This window comes from Cryptomeria japonica, chromosome 10, assembly GCF_030272615.1.
Source record: "Cryptomeria japonica chromosome 10, Sugi_1.0, whole genome shotgun sequence".
Classification (NCBI taxonomy): Eukaryota; Viridiplantae; Streptophyta; class Pinopsida; order Cupressales; family Cupressaceae; genus Cryptomeria; species Cryptomeria japonica.
The window spans coordinates 33,924,671-33,941,323 of NC_081414.1; the positions used below are offsets into that span (position 1 = coordinate 33,924,671).

General features: G+C 40.8%; 1 protein-coding gene across 1 annotated transcript in view; it reads left to right on the top strand.

Moving 5' to 3' along the window:
* LOC131038233 (probable ribonuclease P/MRP protein subunit POP5) overlaps positions 1–15,949 on the top strand; it is a 105,934-nt gene extending 89,985 nt beyond the window's left edge. The window contains exon 4 of the mRNA XM_057970604.2: positions 15,326–15,949. Coding sequence (XP_057826587.2) covers positions 15,326–15,471 — 146 coding nt within the window. The 3' untranslated portion in view covers positions 15,472–15,949. The remainder of the gene's footprint in view (positions 1–15,325) is intronic.
* Positions 15,950–16,653: the final 704 nt, after the last annotated feature.

Sequence of the window (16,653 nt, forward strand, 5' to 3'; positions counted from 1 at the left end):
CTTAACACAAACTGGGAGGAAAAATGATATTTTGTGAATTTCGCTCTGGACCCTTTGGAAGGGTCAGGAGCGAAATTTAAGTTTTAGACTTGATATTTCATTTCCTTCACTTCAATCCATCTTGCAAGGCAAAAATACATCACTCTTCCTCCAATCATGCCATAGGGATCAAAGTTTTGGCTTCACTCAAGGAGAAAATAGGTGGTTTGAAGAATTTCGCTTTGGACCCTTTGGAAGGCTCGGGAGCGAAATTCATTCCTTGCTTGTCTTCTCTTACTTAGCTCCATGCTTCTCACTTTGTTTCCCCTTGACTCCCTCATTTGGATCCATCTCTCATCCTGACAACACTTGCTTGACCTCCAAAAGGCCTGAAAGGGGAAATTCGCTCAAAATCATGGCCAGGGACAAGACCTATCTAGTATTTTGCTCTGGACCCTTTGGAAGGGTTAGGAGCGAAATCCTTGTTTTAGCTCAAAATCTTCATTTCTAGTGGCCAAAATCCATTCAAGGGCAATCCTAGGGGCATCTCCCAACTTCTCTCACCTTGGTCTAGGCTTGTCTTGACACAAATTTTGGAAGATAGAATAGGTTTTAGGATTTTCGCTCTAGACCCTTTGGAAGTGTCAGGAGCGAAATCCTTGTTCTTGAGCTCATTCCTTCATTCTTCCACTTCAACTCACTTCAAAGGCCAAGGAAACATTACTCCAATCTTCTCTAAGCCATAAAAACCAAAAGTTTGACTTGTTTTGAAAGGAAAATAGGTGATCTTAGGAATTTCGCTCTGGACCCTTTGGAAGGGTCAGGAGCGAAATCCTAGTTTTTGCTCAATTCCTTCAAATTTGTTGATTACTAGCAAGTCAAAGTCATACCTAAAGACATCTCCAATCTTAATTCATCCTAACCCACACTTGACTTGGCACAAAATTGAGAGAAAAGAGTGGTTATGAAGATTTTTTGCTCTGGACCCTTTGGAAGGGTCAGGAGTGAAATCCATATTCTAGGCTTGACACTTCATCTTTTCAACTCCAATCTTCTTTGCAAGGCAAAAATACATCACTCTTCGCCCAAGGAACAAGGTTTGTAGCCTAAGCAGGGAAGCAAATGAGGTTTATAAAGAATTTCGCTCTGGACCCTTTGGAAGGGTCAGGAGCGAAATTCATCCTTTAGGCAAATTCTTCATCTTTCAATGTTTTCAACCACTTCTCAAGGCCAGAACATATCAATCCACCTTCCAACATGCCTTAGAAACCAACACTTGGCCAAAACAAGGAAGAAAATGAGAGTTATGGGGATTTTCGGTCTGGACCCTTTGGAAGGGTCAGGAGCGAAATCCTCATTCTTGGCTTGATTTTCTACTTCATTCATCCAATTCTTCCTCAAAATGTAATCAATTCAACTTCCTTCCATCCTAATCAAGGCAATCCACCATGAAACTAGCTCCAGACAAGGCCCACCTAGGGCTTAAGGCAAAAAAGAAGGTCAAATGGAGGATTTCGCTCGGGACCCTTTGGAAGGGTTAGGAGTGAAATTCTCCTTCCAGGTTGATTTCCATCATTTCATCGCCTCAAACCTCCTCTCCGAGGCAAATATGCATCCAAGTTCTTCAAATCATTCCTTAGAAGCTCCAAACATGGTCAAGTTAAAGAGCAAAATGGAGAAAAAATGAATTTCGCTCTGGACCCTTTGGAAGGGTCAGGAACGAAATTCTTGTCTTGGTCAAAAATCCTCTATTCTTTTACATTCCATTACTACAAAAGGCAAAGACACATCATTCTCCTTCCAACTATGCCCAAGGAACAAGGTTTTTAGTGCAACCAAAGGGGAAAAAGGTCTCTTCTAAGAATTTCGCTCTGGACCCTTTGGAAGGGTCAAGAGCGAAATTCTAGTTTTGATTGATTTCCTACCTCTTTCACCCAATCCATCTTCAAAATTTGGTCAAATTTGCTCTCCTCTCGCCTCATCCAAGTCTATTTGCCATCTACTTGACTCCAAAATCTTCATTTTGATGGCCAAGGCTAAAATTGAAGGTCAAGAAGGATTTCGCTCTGGACCCTTTGGAAGGGTCAGGAGCGAAATTCACCCTTAGGCCATGATTCTGACTTCATTTTTCATGTTTACTCATTCAAACAAGTGCTTTTTCTTTCCTCCAAGCCTAGGAATGGGCTAGCTCAGAATTTGGGTCAGGATGGAGTGTCTTGTGGAGGAATTCGCTCTGGACCCTTTGGAAGGGTCAGGAGCGAAATCCTAGCCTTGGCATGATTTCCTCTAAAGATTGACCTGACTTTACCTCCAGACTCATCCCTTGATGCATAACTTATCCATTTCCTTGCCAATTCGCTCAACAATTCTTAAAATCGCCTCCTGGATCCTCACTTTGCCACTGGCTCTGCTTAATCGACTCCGATTCATCAGAATACAAGACTTTGACTCGAAAACCAACAACCTTGACCTATCTTGACTTATGACTTTTATCCCTTTTGCACAATTTATCCATTTTCCATCTCTTGAAAGGCAAGATCCTTCTAAGATAACACTAGTGTTCAAGGTGAACAACATATGACTTCCTCAAGCCCAGGTTAAATTTAGCTCTGAAAGAAACCCTAGATGAGCTTTTTGAAGGAAACCCTAATCTACCCAGCCCAGGCGACCACTAACTCACTCAAAACACCTAGCAAGTAGAGAAAAAACCTAGCTACGGGAAAGCAAAACCCAAGAAAAAGAGGGGGTCCCCATCCTGATGGGGCGATGTGTGAAATGGTCACAACAAAACTTTATCTCAATTCTTGTGTCATTACGTTTGATAAGCTGAATGTTTTTGCATTGAATTGGAATTGGTAGAGCATACACAACACAAGCTGAGTTGCTGATTCGGGTATGGGTATGAGAACCAGAACTTGGTATGGCAGTACGACAATTTTTTTCCCGCTTGGGTATAGGGACAGGTATACACACACGTGTATGTTCAAAATCATATATCGTAAGAACAATGTTACTCATAAATCCATAATTGCTAATAAACAAAATATTTAAATATCTCATAATATCAATATCATAATTTGCAAAAATGATAATACCCAAGTTTCAATATGTCATTGTACAACGAACTTTCAAATTACAATCAATATTTAATAATCATATTGTTCTTCATCGAAAGCATCAAGGTGAACATTTGGTTCAATTTAATTTGAACCAAAATACATTGGATTGCCACTCCCATTAGCTGCGTCAAATTTAGAAGTTGGCTCATCTATAGAGACTTGAGCAAGCTATGCAAATATATCATCTAAATCAGCACACTTAGGGGCTAGATCTCAATTCTTTGTCAAACCCTCATTGTATTCAGGTTTCTTAAGAGACAAAGGTTGGAGTGTATGTAAACCAAATCCTCTTCTTTTTTTGCACCCAAATTGTTGTGTTGTTGTGCTTGACCAAGTGGATGAAGGAGTATGTACTCCAATTCTGATCAACTGAAGAAGAACCTGCAACCTGTTGAGCTTGCATACAACATTTAATACTTAATTTTATAATTCAAGAATCAAAAGTTGAAAGTTAAAACATAATTATAAAATAAAAATATTTTAATATAATATATAGCATGATAACGTTGAATGAAAAATGGGAAAAATAAAATATAAAAAGAGACATACTTGGGAGATAATTTTAATTGCAAGAGGCTGCAAGAAAATGGAGCCTTGACCATGTAGATACCACCAATCATCAACACTTATCCTGATTTGATATGAAGAGCGGAAACATCATGATTTTTTGAAGCTATGAATTGGCCAAGCTCACTCAAGACAATACTTTGGATTTCTTCATATGTATATATCTCTCTAAATGCAGCTTTATAGCTGTTTGCCCTCTCGGGTGAACGGTTAAATGCAGAAAGTAAATGCACAGAACATAATGGAAATACATTAAATAACCAGTCTTTGTATTAATTCAACAGTCCATGTACATCAAGTGCTTATAAAATTACATTTTACACGACTATCATGATCCACTTCGAAGGAAAGGTACGCAATATATAATACCCGAAGGGGTGCGACCAACCGTCGCGTCCAATTGCCCTTCGGGATGACTAACTAACTGACTGCCGTAACTCATTATTACCGACGACAACATAAACATAATATGACAACATAACATAATGATTATTCCCGGCAACATCATCCCCCCCAAGAAAAGAAGTCGACTCCGGACGACTTAATACAAAATAGAGATGAATGGCAGGAACTACTGACGCCAGTGGAGCCCAGAACTTATACACTTGCTGCGTCCTTGCCTGAAAATCCTTTTCTGCTACCATCCGATGCTCAAGTGCGGATTTCACCATTATTGCTTCTTTTGACATCAAAGTCCTCCTATGCCTAAACCAAACTTGTCTGCGAAACACGCTTTTTAGTCTCAGCCTCCACCAACAGCTACTCAAATGATACTGTCTCCCTAGCCAATTTGTCCTCGATAGCCACCTACGCTGCCCTTTCGGCATCCAACTACTGGGTACGTTGAGCTATGTCTCACGCTAGTATTGCCTCCAACCTGGTGGTCAGCTCCTCTCGAGCCCTCTCTTCATCCACCAAGGCAACCTCACGTCCAGCTGAGACATACTCCAAGTTCCTCAAAGCGTACCATTCATGCCTGGAGGTGGCCACAACCCGTTGGCACAAAGGCTAGGAGACACCTCAAATCCTCCATCACACTCCCCAAAGGCTAAAAACTGAACTGAATAACTCCCTGGTGTCATACAACTGCGCGGACCTGCAATGCCTTCCCTCAAACTCTGTTTGTTCCCAACCTCCAAATCCGTCTCCCTCTACGGCTTATGGCTTCCCCTCCAATGCTTAGCTGCAGGCTTCTTTCTCACAGTATGGACAACCACAAAACTTCCTGTGGTATTCTGTAGCTCAAAAATAAACTGGGGGTCTGGGGACAATGCCCCTAGCGGGGCCGAGGGGCAGCGCCCCTCGCGGGGTCTGGTGAGCTTTACAACCTTCAGAACCATACGAAAGTCCATGGCGCGCATCATTTCTGTGATATTTTATGATGTCAAAACCCTTCTTCTACACTCCAATATTTTCCGTGTCCAGGCTCCAAATGTCATCGAATAACGTTTCAATCTGGTCGTTGTCGTTTTTTTCATCCCGGCCATGCAACCTCCCCGTACGGTCAACAATAGAACTGACACCTCTGCGGGGTTTCCTTCTTCTTCTTTTTCCTTGCGTGGGCTGCGTGGTGCGGGTTTCAAGTGCAGCGTGCGGGTGTCCACCGCACGGTGGCATCCACTGTCGGTGTGACCACCGCACGATGGTTCCACCTTCGGTGATCCCATCGTCGGTGTGACCACCTTTGGTGGTTCCACCGCCGGTGTGGTCACCGTATGGTGGCCCCACGACCTTTTTTTTTTTCCATGTTGTACGGTCACCTGGTGTGCGAGTTTTTTTTTTTTTTTTTTGCAGCCATACAGTGGTCTTTAAAAAAAATTATTTATAATCTAATTGTCGAGAGTCTTCGGCTCGGGTCCCATGCCGTTGGGATCGCCCTTCATCCTTCTCAGTTTTCCTCGCCCGAGAGTCTCCTGCTGTGGTCCTGTGCCTCTTGAATCGCCTGCCCGGCCTCTCGAGTCCCCTTCCATCCTCTCAGGCCCCCCTCCGGGCTCTCGAGTGTCCGACCGGCCTCTCGGGTCCCCTGCACACTTCGCGTGGTAGGGTTTCAATTTGCACCCGTTGGTGGCCAATCTATTTTCAATGTCCGTCCGAAGACCTGGAACCACAAATTCTACAGGGACCACGGTCTCCTTCCTGTACATAAGAAAAAGAAGAATAATAAAGATTTTGAAGGTTGCGGCCTTCCACACAGGGTTCCAATCGTTGCCAATAATCTTGGGATTATCTACGTTATTAAGGTTTGGGGCGTCTCCCTTCCAATACTCTCTGTATTCCGGTAGGTACACCTCCTCTGTTGCTTGCTCTGGTTCCTCTACTTCTAGCCTGTAGCTCTGGAACATTTCGTAATCGTCCATTTACCAATGGAAGAGCCCGTTCAATGACCCTGTCTCATCCTCGGAGCACTCTCCTAGTTTGAGAATCCCTTCGTCGTTGGGCTCCCTGCAGCCCTATCCTTCGTCCCTCGGGTCGCCTTTTCCTTCATCCTCCGATTCCGAAGATGATGCCAGTTCCTCGTCAACAACCTGGGTCCTCAGATCAATGGTGTACTTCCACCCCCCTTTCTCCATAGAAAGGGTGTTCTTTTTCTAGTCGTGGTTCACCTTTGTTGTAACCAGCCACCCTCTGCCTAAGATGGCGTCGTACCCCTTCTTCTTGAGTGGGATTACCACAAAATCTAGTATGAAAGGTTGCGTGCCGATGGTGACCGGCTGGGCTATCAGGTGCCGAGTGGCTTGATGCCGTGTTGGTCTGCACCTACCAAGTTGAACGTGGGTGGCCATAGTTTTGGCTTCCCCAGCTTCTTCCACGTATCCTCTGGCAGTACATTCACCCTTGAACCTCCGTCCACGATGGTGTCTTTGAGGATAGCACCGAGAATTCCCATCTCTACTACAACAGGATGCTGACCACTATTTAAGGCTAACAACATTGGGTCAGCCGAGGGGCTGACCGGAACTTCCGCTCGTGTGGCACACAAAGGTGCCTGCGCAGTGGTTTGTATGGAACTAAAAATGGCGGTTCTTAACTGTGGCATTGTTTCTAGAAGGTCCTTTACCCTTATAGGTACTTCCATCTGCAGTACTTGCCCAATGATGTTATTTTCCACTTCCGTACGGGATGATGTACTCGCCACCTCATTGTCCCGTCGTTCGGCCGTCATCTCACGTTCAATATTGGCCTTTGCCTCCCGTAATCTGTCCTCCGTACGGGGGTCGGGATAAGTGGCCTTTTTCGTTTGGGCACGGGTGATTGCCAATATTTCTTTCTCACCAGTCTTCTCAATGTTGAGGAGATTAACCCCTGCCTGTGGACAATTTGCGTCCTCATGGTCGCTTGGCCCACACCATCGGCAGAGGTGCTGAGGGGTGGCTTCCTTTGTGCAATCACGGGCAAAGTGCCCCCACTGATTACAGGCCCTACATTGGATAATTGGCCGGCCCTTGGCGTCATACTAGATACGGCTTCCGTTATTGTTATTGTTGCTATTCCTTCTGCCGCCGCGTCTGTTGTCTCGGTAACCTCCAGATGATGCCGTTGTGTTGGTTTATGAAGTTCCGACGGCCGGCTGCTCTTGCGTGAAGAGAACTTGTTGGCTCCTAGTTTTCATATTGTAGGGACATTCCTTTGTCAAATGTCCCGCAATCTGACAAATGTCGCAGAAAGCCTCTTTGGGGCAGGACCCCTTGGTGTGTCCGTCACTCCTATAGTCGGTACACCACACGTCGTTTTCTTGAGTCTTACTTGTACTCCCCTTCATGGCTTTGAATTCATTCAGCATTCGTTCCATGTCCTTTTGGAGAGCGTGCACCTTTTTACTTGATTTGCCACTGTTGCTGCTTTCCCCGTCAAAGTCTTCATCATCATCAAATGAATATTTATTACTTTTCTTCTTCTTTGATGTTTTGTATTCGCTCTCTAGGTCCATCGCCCTATTATAGGCGTCGTCATATGATGTAGGTGGAACGATTTTCATCTTCCTTCGGAGGGAACGCTTTAGTCCCTCCATGAACCATCGCTTTTTCAACCCATCTGCTGGTTGACTCTCCATTTTTCCCAGCAATTCCTTCAGCCTCTTGCTGTATGCCCGTATTGTCTCCTTGGTACCTTGTTTGGTACTGTATATCTCCGTTACAATTTCATTGTCATCACGGAGCAACCGAAACTCCTCCGTGAATTCCTTCTGTAGATTGGCCCACGTGGCCACTTTTTGCTTGTCCACATCGGAGTACCAATCTATGGCAACTCCACGTAACGTGGTTGGGAACTGCTGTACCCAGTCATCCTGGTTTGTCACTCCGTTGGCGGACCAAATGGTTTCACATGTATGGCAGTGCCGTAAGGGGTCTTCCTTGCTGTCCCCTATGAACTATGGCAATTTTTGTTTACTCACCATCCCAGGTCGTCTTCCTGGGGGCGGCTGTGGCTATGTCTGTGACCCTGCGCTGCTTCCTCCGGTGGTGTCGGTGGTGTGTCCTGCGTGGGCGACTGGAGGTACGGTGTTTTGCCTGTCGTGTGTGGCACCTACACCCGGACGGTTGCCCTCCCCTTCGCTCTCACACGCAACCACTCCTGGTTCCCGTTGGTGATCTTCTCTCCGTGGCGTAAGGGATAAGCTTCTAAACTGATCCCGAGTCTCCTTGATTGGATTTCGTCGTAACCTTGTTTCTTCCAGAAACTCTTCGTGGCTCCATGTCCTACGATGATCTGGCCACGCGCAGAAATTTTTGTCGGCCTCTACACCCTCCGTGACACCTCCTTGGTTCCCCTCGGGCCACCCTTCGGTAGGTCGTCCTTCGGCAAGTTGCCTCAACCTCCGTCTATGTTCTACTTGCTGCTCCAAAATCAAGGCCCTCTATGCGGCCTCCCACTCGTCCGTTTCTGCTTTTTTATTTCTATCTTTATTCAATAGGTTTGGCATTAATTGTCGCACATTTCCATAACTCACAATACATAAATCAAAACACGTCTTTATTAATTCATCTGCTCAAATACAACTCATGTCAATGACACTTTTATTTGAAAATAAAAAGTTCAAGGTTCAATTCCCTCCTGGCCCGGCGCCATCCTGTTCCGTTTCCCGTCGGCTGTTTTCTTCGTAGTGTCGAAGGATCTGTTGGCGTCGCTCTTCCTGGGCAATCTCCTCCAGGTGAGCCTATTGTGCCGGCGATGCCTGTGCAAGCAACCGGGGGAGGTGGTTCATCAACTGGTTTACTGCTGGGCTAACCTCCAGAGCTGTCCACACGACACTTGGTGGGATTTCCGCCTCCGCCGCCTCTCGTCGGACGTAGGTCTGGATGGCTACCTGGAGTAGAATTGAAAATTCTCTTGTTGCCGTGTCTTCTCCTATGTAAAGTTCTGTGTGCGCGTCGTCGGCCTCTGGGTTTATTTCACCAACGGGTAAGCCCATTGTGTCTATGCGCCATCCGTGTCTTCCGTTCCTGAGTACGTCTAGGCAACGACGCCAAATGTTTGCCCTCTCGGGTGAATGGTTAAATGTAGAAAGTAAATGCACAGAACATAATGGAAATACATTAAATAACCAGTCTCTGTATTAATTCAACAGTCCATGTACATCAAGTGCTTATAACATTACATTTTACATGACTATCATGATCCACTTCGAAGGAAAGGTACGCAATATATAATACCCGAAGGGGTGCGACCAACCGTCGTGTCCAATTGCCCTTCAGGACGACTAACTAACTGACCGCCGTAACTCATTATTACCGACGACAATATAAACATAATATGACAACATAACATAATGATTATTCCCGGCAACAATAGCTAGTAGCAACCTCCCCATCTCTGTATGGTGCCACCCTTCTCGGCAATGAAAGTACCTCTTTGCTATAATACTTTGGTGACAAAGCAAACACTAAGAGGTATAAGGTGGTGGTCATCTTGTTCCAATGGTCAACGATAATTTTTTGCACAATTTTGAAATTATGTCTTTGTTGGGTCATGTTCCTTGTCCTCTATTATTGCTCTTATTTTCTTCACCATGGAGTCCATGCCATCATAAATTTCACCCAAACATGGGCATTCAATAATAGCATACATAATCATGCTCTTGATGGGCTCAAAGAAATTCAAAACATATTCCACATATGTCCACCACCCATCATCTAGGATCAATGCTTTTACTTTTTAGGCTCTTTATGTGCTTGACTACCTCCATACACTACACAAACTATTGATGAACATAGAATTCAAGGCCTTTTGCACCTTCACAATTCATCTTAGATGATTGTGTGAGATGCAAATCATGTTTCAATAGCCTAAAATGGTATAAAAATACACATCACATATCAACAATACAAAAATAAAATTTAAAAAATATATTAAAAAATAAAATTTAAATTTATAAATTACCTTCAACAACTTCAACTTGAAGAAGGTTCTGAATATAGCTTGTGACATATGATGATTAGTCAGAAACATTTGAATCTCATGGCCTCCATGTAGACTGTTTTACCCATAGATGGCACACTTGCCGAAAACTCGGCGAGTGACAAAAACTCGCCGAGTAGTAATGACTTCTACTCGCCAGGAAAACTCGCCGAGTTTTTGCCAAAAACTCGCCGAGTTTTTGGCGAGTTTTTGTCAAAAACTCGGCGAGTTTTAAAGAAAAACTCGCCTGGGTTAGCATAACAGCAAAAAAGGGCCAAAAATACATGCATTTTTTGTTTTTCTATATGGTTTTGGGTTGAGAAGGGGGAAACTCACTTGGAAGGGCCACCCTGAGAGCCCACTATGCCCTCAAGTAATCGCCGAGTTTTTTGGTCTATCCGTCAGGATTCATATATGGAATATAACATTTAAGTATAAGTCCTTATATCTTTCTTCTTTCTTATACTTTAAGTTATATTCCATATATACTGTCAGGATGTTTGAGAGTGGTTTCGGACCTCCAGGAGTTATAATGCAAAATCTAGTTTTTGGAGGATTCTTCAATTTTCCAGACTTAGTCAAATTTCAGGATCCTTCGGCGATGCCCCTTGACCCCAACTTTGAGTTGAAAGTTTGAAACTATGAGTATGAATGATGAAATTTCAAATATGATGAAAGTTTGAAAGTAGTTTTAGCTAGAGCTGGGGAGAGGAAGTTGTATTTACTTTTGGTTTTACAAAAACTATTTACTATTTTGCTTCCAGCCATCAGCATTTCTCATGAGGATGCGATTTTGTAGACACTTTGCAATCAAATATATCTAGAATCAGCTTGTTTCTTTTGTGTTATCATTTATTGACTCATTGGATGCATCTTCTCATTAAATTTTGCAAAAAAAATGCATTTTTTATTAAAATTAAGCGTGTTTTTACGTTGCCGAGTTTTTCCGAGTTTTTCCAGAGTTTTCGCCGAGTTTTTTTCTCAGGGGCTTGGCAAGTCGAGCCGAGTCGCGAGTAGTTCAACTATGGTTTTACCCATTCAATTTGCGTGTCAATCTTTCACAATATTAAATTGAGTGAGCAGACTGCACATGGTGTCCAAAAAATGTGACTATATGTAGCCTCCACTCTAGGCCCAGCTGCCCTACAATTTTTAGCGTTGTCCATTATGACTTGGACAACATTTTCAGGCCACACCATTTCAATGGATTCTATGAGGATATTGGCAATGAAACTTGCATCTTTTACTTGCCCCTCACAATCCACTACCTTCAACAACATCACCCCTTTAGGATTCATTGTTATAACTTTGATCAGTGGTTGATTTTTTCAATCTTCCCATCCATTAGAAATGATGGACACACCTGTTTTAGGCCATGCATATCACTCTCAATGATGTCTCTATTGAAGCTTTCTCCTTTGCCAATAAGGTGGTTCATACATTTCATACCTGAGATTAACATAATCAGGAGATGTGAGATGTATTGAAAAGGATTTTCACCATATCCTACCAATAAGGTGATTAAACAATGTTGAAAGGAAGCCCATTGGTATAAATGCAATGAGCAATGCTCTGATCCACAACCTCTCTAATTTCATTTTTGAAGGCCTTGTCCAATGGGCCTCTTTTTCGTGAAACCGAAACATTATCTTCTTCAGAAGATGGTGGCATTGGCATGAAAGGATATGGGCTAGCTGGTTGTGTGAAGCCACTAGGAGGATTCTGTGAGATTTTCTTGGCAAGAGGATGTGCAAGACCCTTTGATCTATTACTTCTCAATGTCGCCATCCTCTTGTTCTTTAATATAAGCCAATGTTAGATCCTTTGGCAACCCTTTTTATTTGGCTTTGGACAAACTTTTATTTGTGAGCCTTCACTCGAAAATATGAGCTCTTATACTCTTTTTTACAATGGTTACATCGCCAAAGAAAAATTTGTTCAAGTTGAATGTCACCAAAGAGGTGACACTGTATCAAATTTAAAAGAACCCTCTTCATTTTGAAAGTGATCTAGAAATCCAGCCATTTTGCATGAACTATGAACCTAAAATGAAAAACATTACAAATTAACAATGCAATTTTTTTAATTTTTTTTTTAAATTGGCATTATAACCTCTTGTTATGCATAAGAAGTAAAAAAAAAATTCAAAACTTACTAAAAATATTTTGATTTTTTAAAAAACAGTTGAAATTATTGAAAAAAATGAAAGATTTACTCACCTTTGATGGCTAAATTTTCCTTTTCCAATGATTTCTAAGCTTTTGGTGTGCGTCTTACTCCTCTATAGTGTTCACCTTCGAAAAAAAATCAAGGAACCTTCAAAACCCAACAATGGCAGCTTGGAGTAAGAAAATGATTTTCTATGATGCTTTGTGTTTGTGAAATGACTTCTAAACACCAAATGGAAGAGTTTTAGAGTGAATTACATCTTTGGGGGGTGTGTAGGAAATTAAAAATGTTCGTTTTTTTTGGTTTAAAAACAGGCTTTATTGGCATCTCGGACTGTGGGTATGCCTAGGTTTACCCAAGGTACTGCCCAGGCACTCGGGCAATACCTTGGGAAAACTCGAGTGTATCGGCACCGCACTTGGACCCGGATCAGACCCTCAAGTGAAGGACCTGATAACACAAAACACAAGCTTACACCATAATTGCAGATATAGAATGTTGTATATTATATTGATTTCTCCAAGTTGGTGTTACATTGTATTCTATTTGCTTTATAAAAGCATTCTTGTTAACAATCACCTACACAACTACTCTATTCAATCACATTTGGGAAATAACTAAATAATTTTCCAACATGGTTATTTATTTATAAATTAACATTAACATACTAACATCTATTATTTATTTATCTAACTTATTTACCATAGATGTAATATATTTCCAACATTTTCACCCTTATTTCCTCAATCCAAACAAAGGATGGAATACTACATGGATTGAACATAGCATCCCATCTAAAAACTGGATGAAGCGCCTCAACCAAATCTCCCACGCATCCAAACACACCAAACTAATTGCATTAATAAATATCCTCACCATCGAACTTCGTAAATCCTCTAGATACTAAATGAGGGAACAAATCCCCACCTCAATGCACAACAAGAGAACAACTCTGCTTCAAAAGTGTCAATATCCCTTTAGTGTTTTGGGAACCCAATCCCTCCTATAGTGTACTGCAGAAACAAAACTAATGTAGATAAGCTAACCCCACCTATTTTACAAGTTACACTACCCACAAAAGGAGTAAGTGTAGTTATGTTAACACCACCTATTTGAGAGGTTACACTATCACAAATATTGCTAAGAACTGGCAAGCACCCCTTCCTCCATGAAGGGGCATAAATGTCATGGAACTCCTTAAACACTCTACCATCTCAAAGCAAGAAACTAGCTTGAGACGTGGAAGTCCTCTGACCTCCTTTGTTGTCCAGCCTCCTCTTTGGCCACCTAATCCTTACCAGATGCAATCTAATTGATAGCACCAAAAATTATTGTGATATATATATATATATATATATATATATATATATATATAAGTGCCCATACGCATAATGCAGAGTGTTGGTTTCATCAGATAATGCATCCATTACAATAATTATCACTATGACCCTCAAAATAGGGGATGGCTTGGGGATGTTTTTGAGGTTTCCCTCTCTCCGAAATGTCTCTGGTGTGGGGATGCCTGGAAAAGCCTCGAACACATCCCCATAAAACATAAGTTTTCATTCCTATATTCTGCCCTACCTGAAGTCTCTGAAAGTGGACCAAGAATTGGTGAATAAAGACTTTACCATAAATTCATGTTGCTTAGAGTTTCTTTGACAACCTCCCTTATAAAGCTTTGTTATTCTACATTAAGCAGTTTTTCAACTTGCCTACAATGCTAAATTGATTTTATTTGTTCAATATGGTTGGATTGTTCTAATTGCATCGCATTACAAACCTAAGGAATCAAGCTGCAACTTGTTTAATGTCTTAGAAACCAATTACAGAAAGCTTCTGATGGTAACTGTATGCATGAGATATTATCTTGCATAATCCCAACATGAATTTGACCCTTTTGGCGCAATCAAGGACCCAAATGGTACCAAATCATTTTATGACATAGAAGAAAAAGAAAAATTTTAACGTTCATGAGGCTAAAAATAGCCTATATGAAAGTCAGCCTGGTCAAATTGACTTCTTCATTTCAATCCTTTTCCTATACAACGTGGTGATGAGCGCCGCCAGCTTCTTAACAGTCCCCTCACTGAAGTTTATACCAAGAACCAGCTGTCAAGATATTTACATATTTGTCTCTGCTGTCCTTGAAGGCATCACATTAAAAAATGAAATGTCTTTCTGATTCCACGGCATCGAAGTGAAAAAAACCACTCTTTCTTCCAAAGCTTCTTTTGGCCTTTTCCACTGCTTGGTTTCACAATTTAGTTGATGAGAGTTAGTTCTTAATCGAGCAATAAGAATTTTGGCTCTTCACGGAATATTAACCCCTATGTATGCTTTTGATGATGATAACATGTGGAATTGAACTTCTTGATATAATAATTTGTCTCTCTCTCTAACACTTTACCCCATGTACACTTGTGGAACTTATCCATAACAAAAGCCTTTATTTCTTTACTATGTGGGGCACACATTCAAATAGATATTCCATTTACTCATCCATTCACTGTTTTGCTACATCCAATTCTTCTTTCTTTTGCACAATATTTCATTGAAAACAACTCTAGGTCATCTACCTTCTTCCAATTGCTCTATTCTTTTTAAATATTTTATGAGATACACCATAGTAATTTCTTCAATAGGAGCAGTCCCTGTTTCATTGAACATGATATCTTAAGGAACCAAACTTTTAATTTTTAACTTGCTTCTGATCAAGCATTTTTGAATTTTCTCAATTTGCTTCGACTTTGAGTCACTGTTGACCCACAATTCACACTCAGAGAGTACAATGGAAGCACTAAAAGCCCAAAAAGAGTTTGGATAGTTTTCCAATCCCATAGCTCTCCCTCTTTGCATCTAGATCATTATACGTTATAAGCTCTTTATGTAGGCTATTAATGTTTTGACTTGTACATATGGAGTATCTCAAATAAATATATATGATCGAGTTTTTTCCATTGTTGGAAATGTGGATTATAAATCAGGGTGTATTAATGCATCATTTTATTGTGTATAATAAGCCAAAACCAATTCAAGAAAGTTCTGGTTTGTCGTTACGAGTAAAACTTTCTTATCAATATTTTCATGTGCAGGGAGCATAAGGGCATCCAGGAAATACGCTCTTAAATATGACAAAGCAAAATTCGAACAGTATAAGCTCATGCAGGGAGATAGACAATCCGAGGAGACTCTTAAACTTGTATATAATTGTTTTGAAAAACTTAAAAATCTTGCCTAGACTAGATTGAAACATATATTATAGTTTGTATAGGATATTTTTCTAATATTATGCCATGTTTAGTATCTGATGCTTTCCAAGAGATATATCTTCGAAAGGCACAATCGCCTGGACACATCTGGAGGAGGGGAGAAATGTTTGGATGTTCTGATACTTTTGTATGCAAATAGCATGTGAGCTTTGAAGAATTGTTCTCTTACATACGGCGAAGCAAATTGGAACCAATAACATTAAACACAGGAAATCAACTATTTGGCAGCTTCCACCATCTTGCATATACACTTGAAAAGTTTTACTGGAGCAGGCTTTTGAATTGACAAGTTATTTGAGTGGTATATAACTTGTTATTTCAAAACAAAAGATGAAAGGCCCCTTAAACCGTCATTAAACTCCCAACTTATATTTGACCACTAAATAATGTGATCTGCAATTTTATGGTCAATGAATATTGCAACATGTATATGCATAGTTGTGACCTTGTGCTGCTTGTGTAATAAGCAATTTGTACAATAAATATGCTTGGTAAACATGCAATTCATGTGGTTTTAATAAAACATTTTAATATAGAAATAAAATTTATGACTAATAATTACACATTTAAAATCTTTTTGGGCTAGAAAAACATTCCTTAGAAACTCTTGACTACATTCTCTTAAAAAAAAATCAACAAATGCATGTGTACCACATTCTCCTAGAAAAATCAAGAAATACCTCTGCATGCAAATTGCATTGATGGAAAACATGCATTGATGATTGCTCTATAATGCACATACACATGTGATATGTATTTAGATTAATCAAGAAAGAATGTATTAATATAATGAGATAAAAAAAAAGGTGAGTATGATATTGAGCATGCAATTTGATACTAAAATTAAAATTATATTTCTTAATTAGTTGCACAATAGCTAAAAAAAATCATAAATTTTAAAAATAATTATGAAATCAACTAAAATTTCAAGTTTCAAATGAACGACATTATCTACCACTCAATAATAAAACATACCTAATGGGCCCATTAGAACAGGTAGCATACTTTATCATTACAATTATCTCCCTCACCACTCTTTTTCACAAATGGCTTTGCATCCCTAGAGAAAAGATCAAAACCACTTATCCATTAAATATTTACCTTGGCCTTTTATAAATTTAGATGATTGTAGACGTATAAAAATGACCATA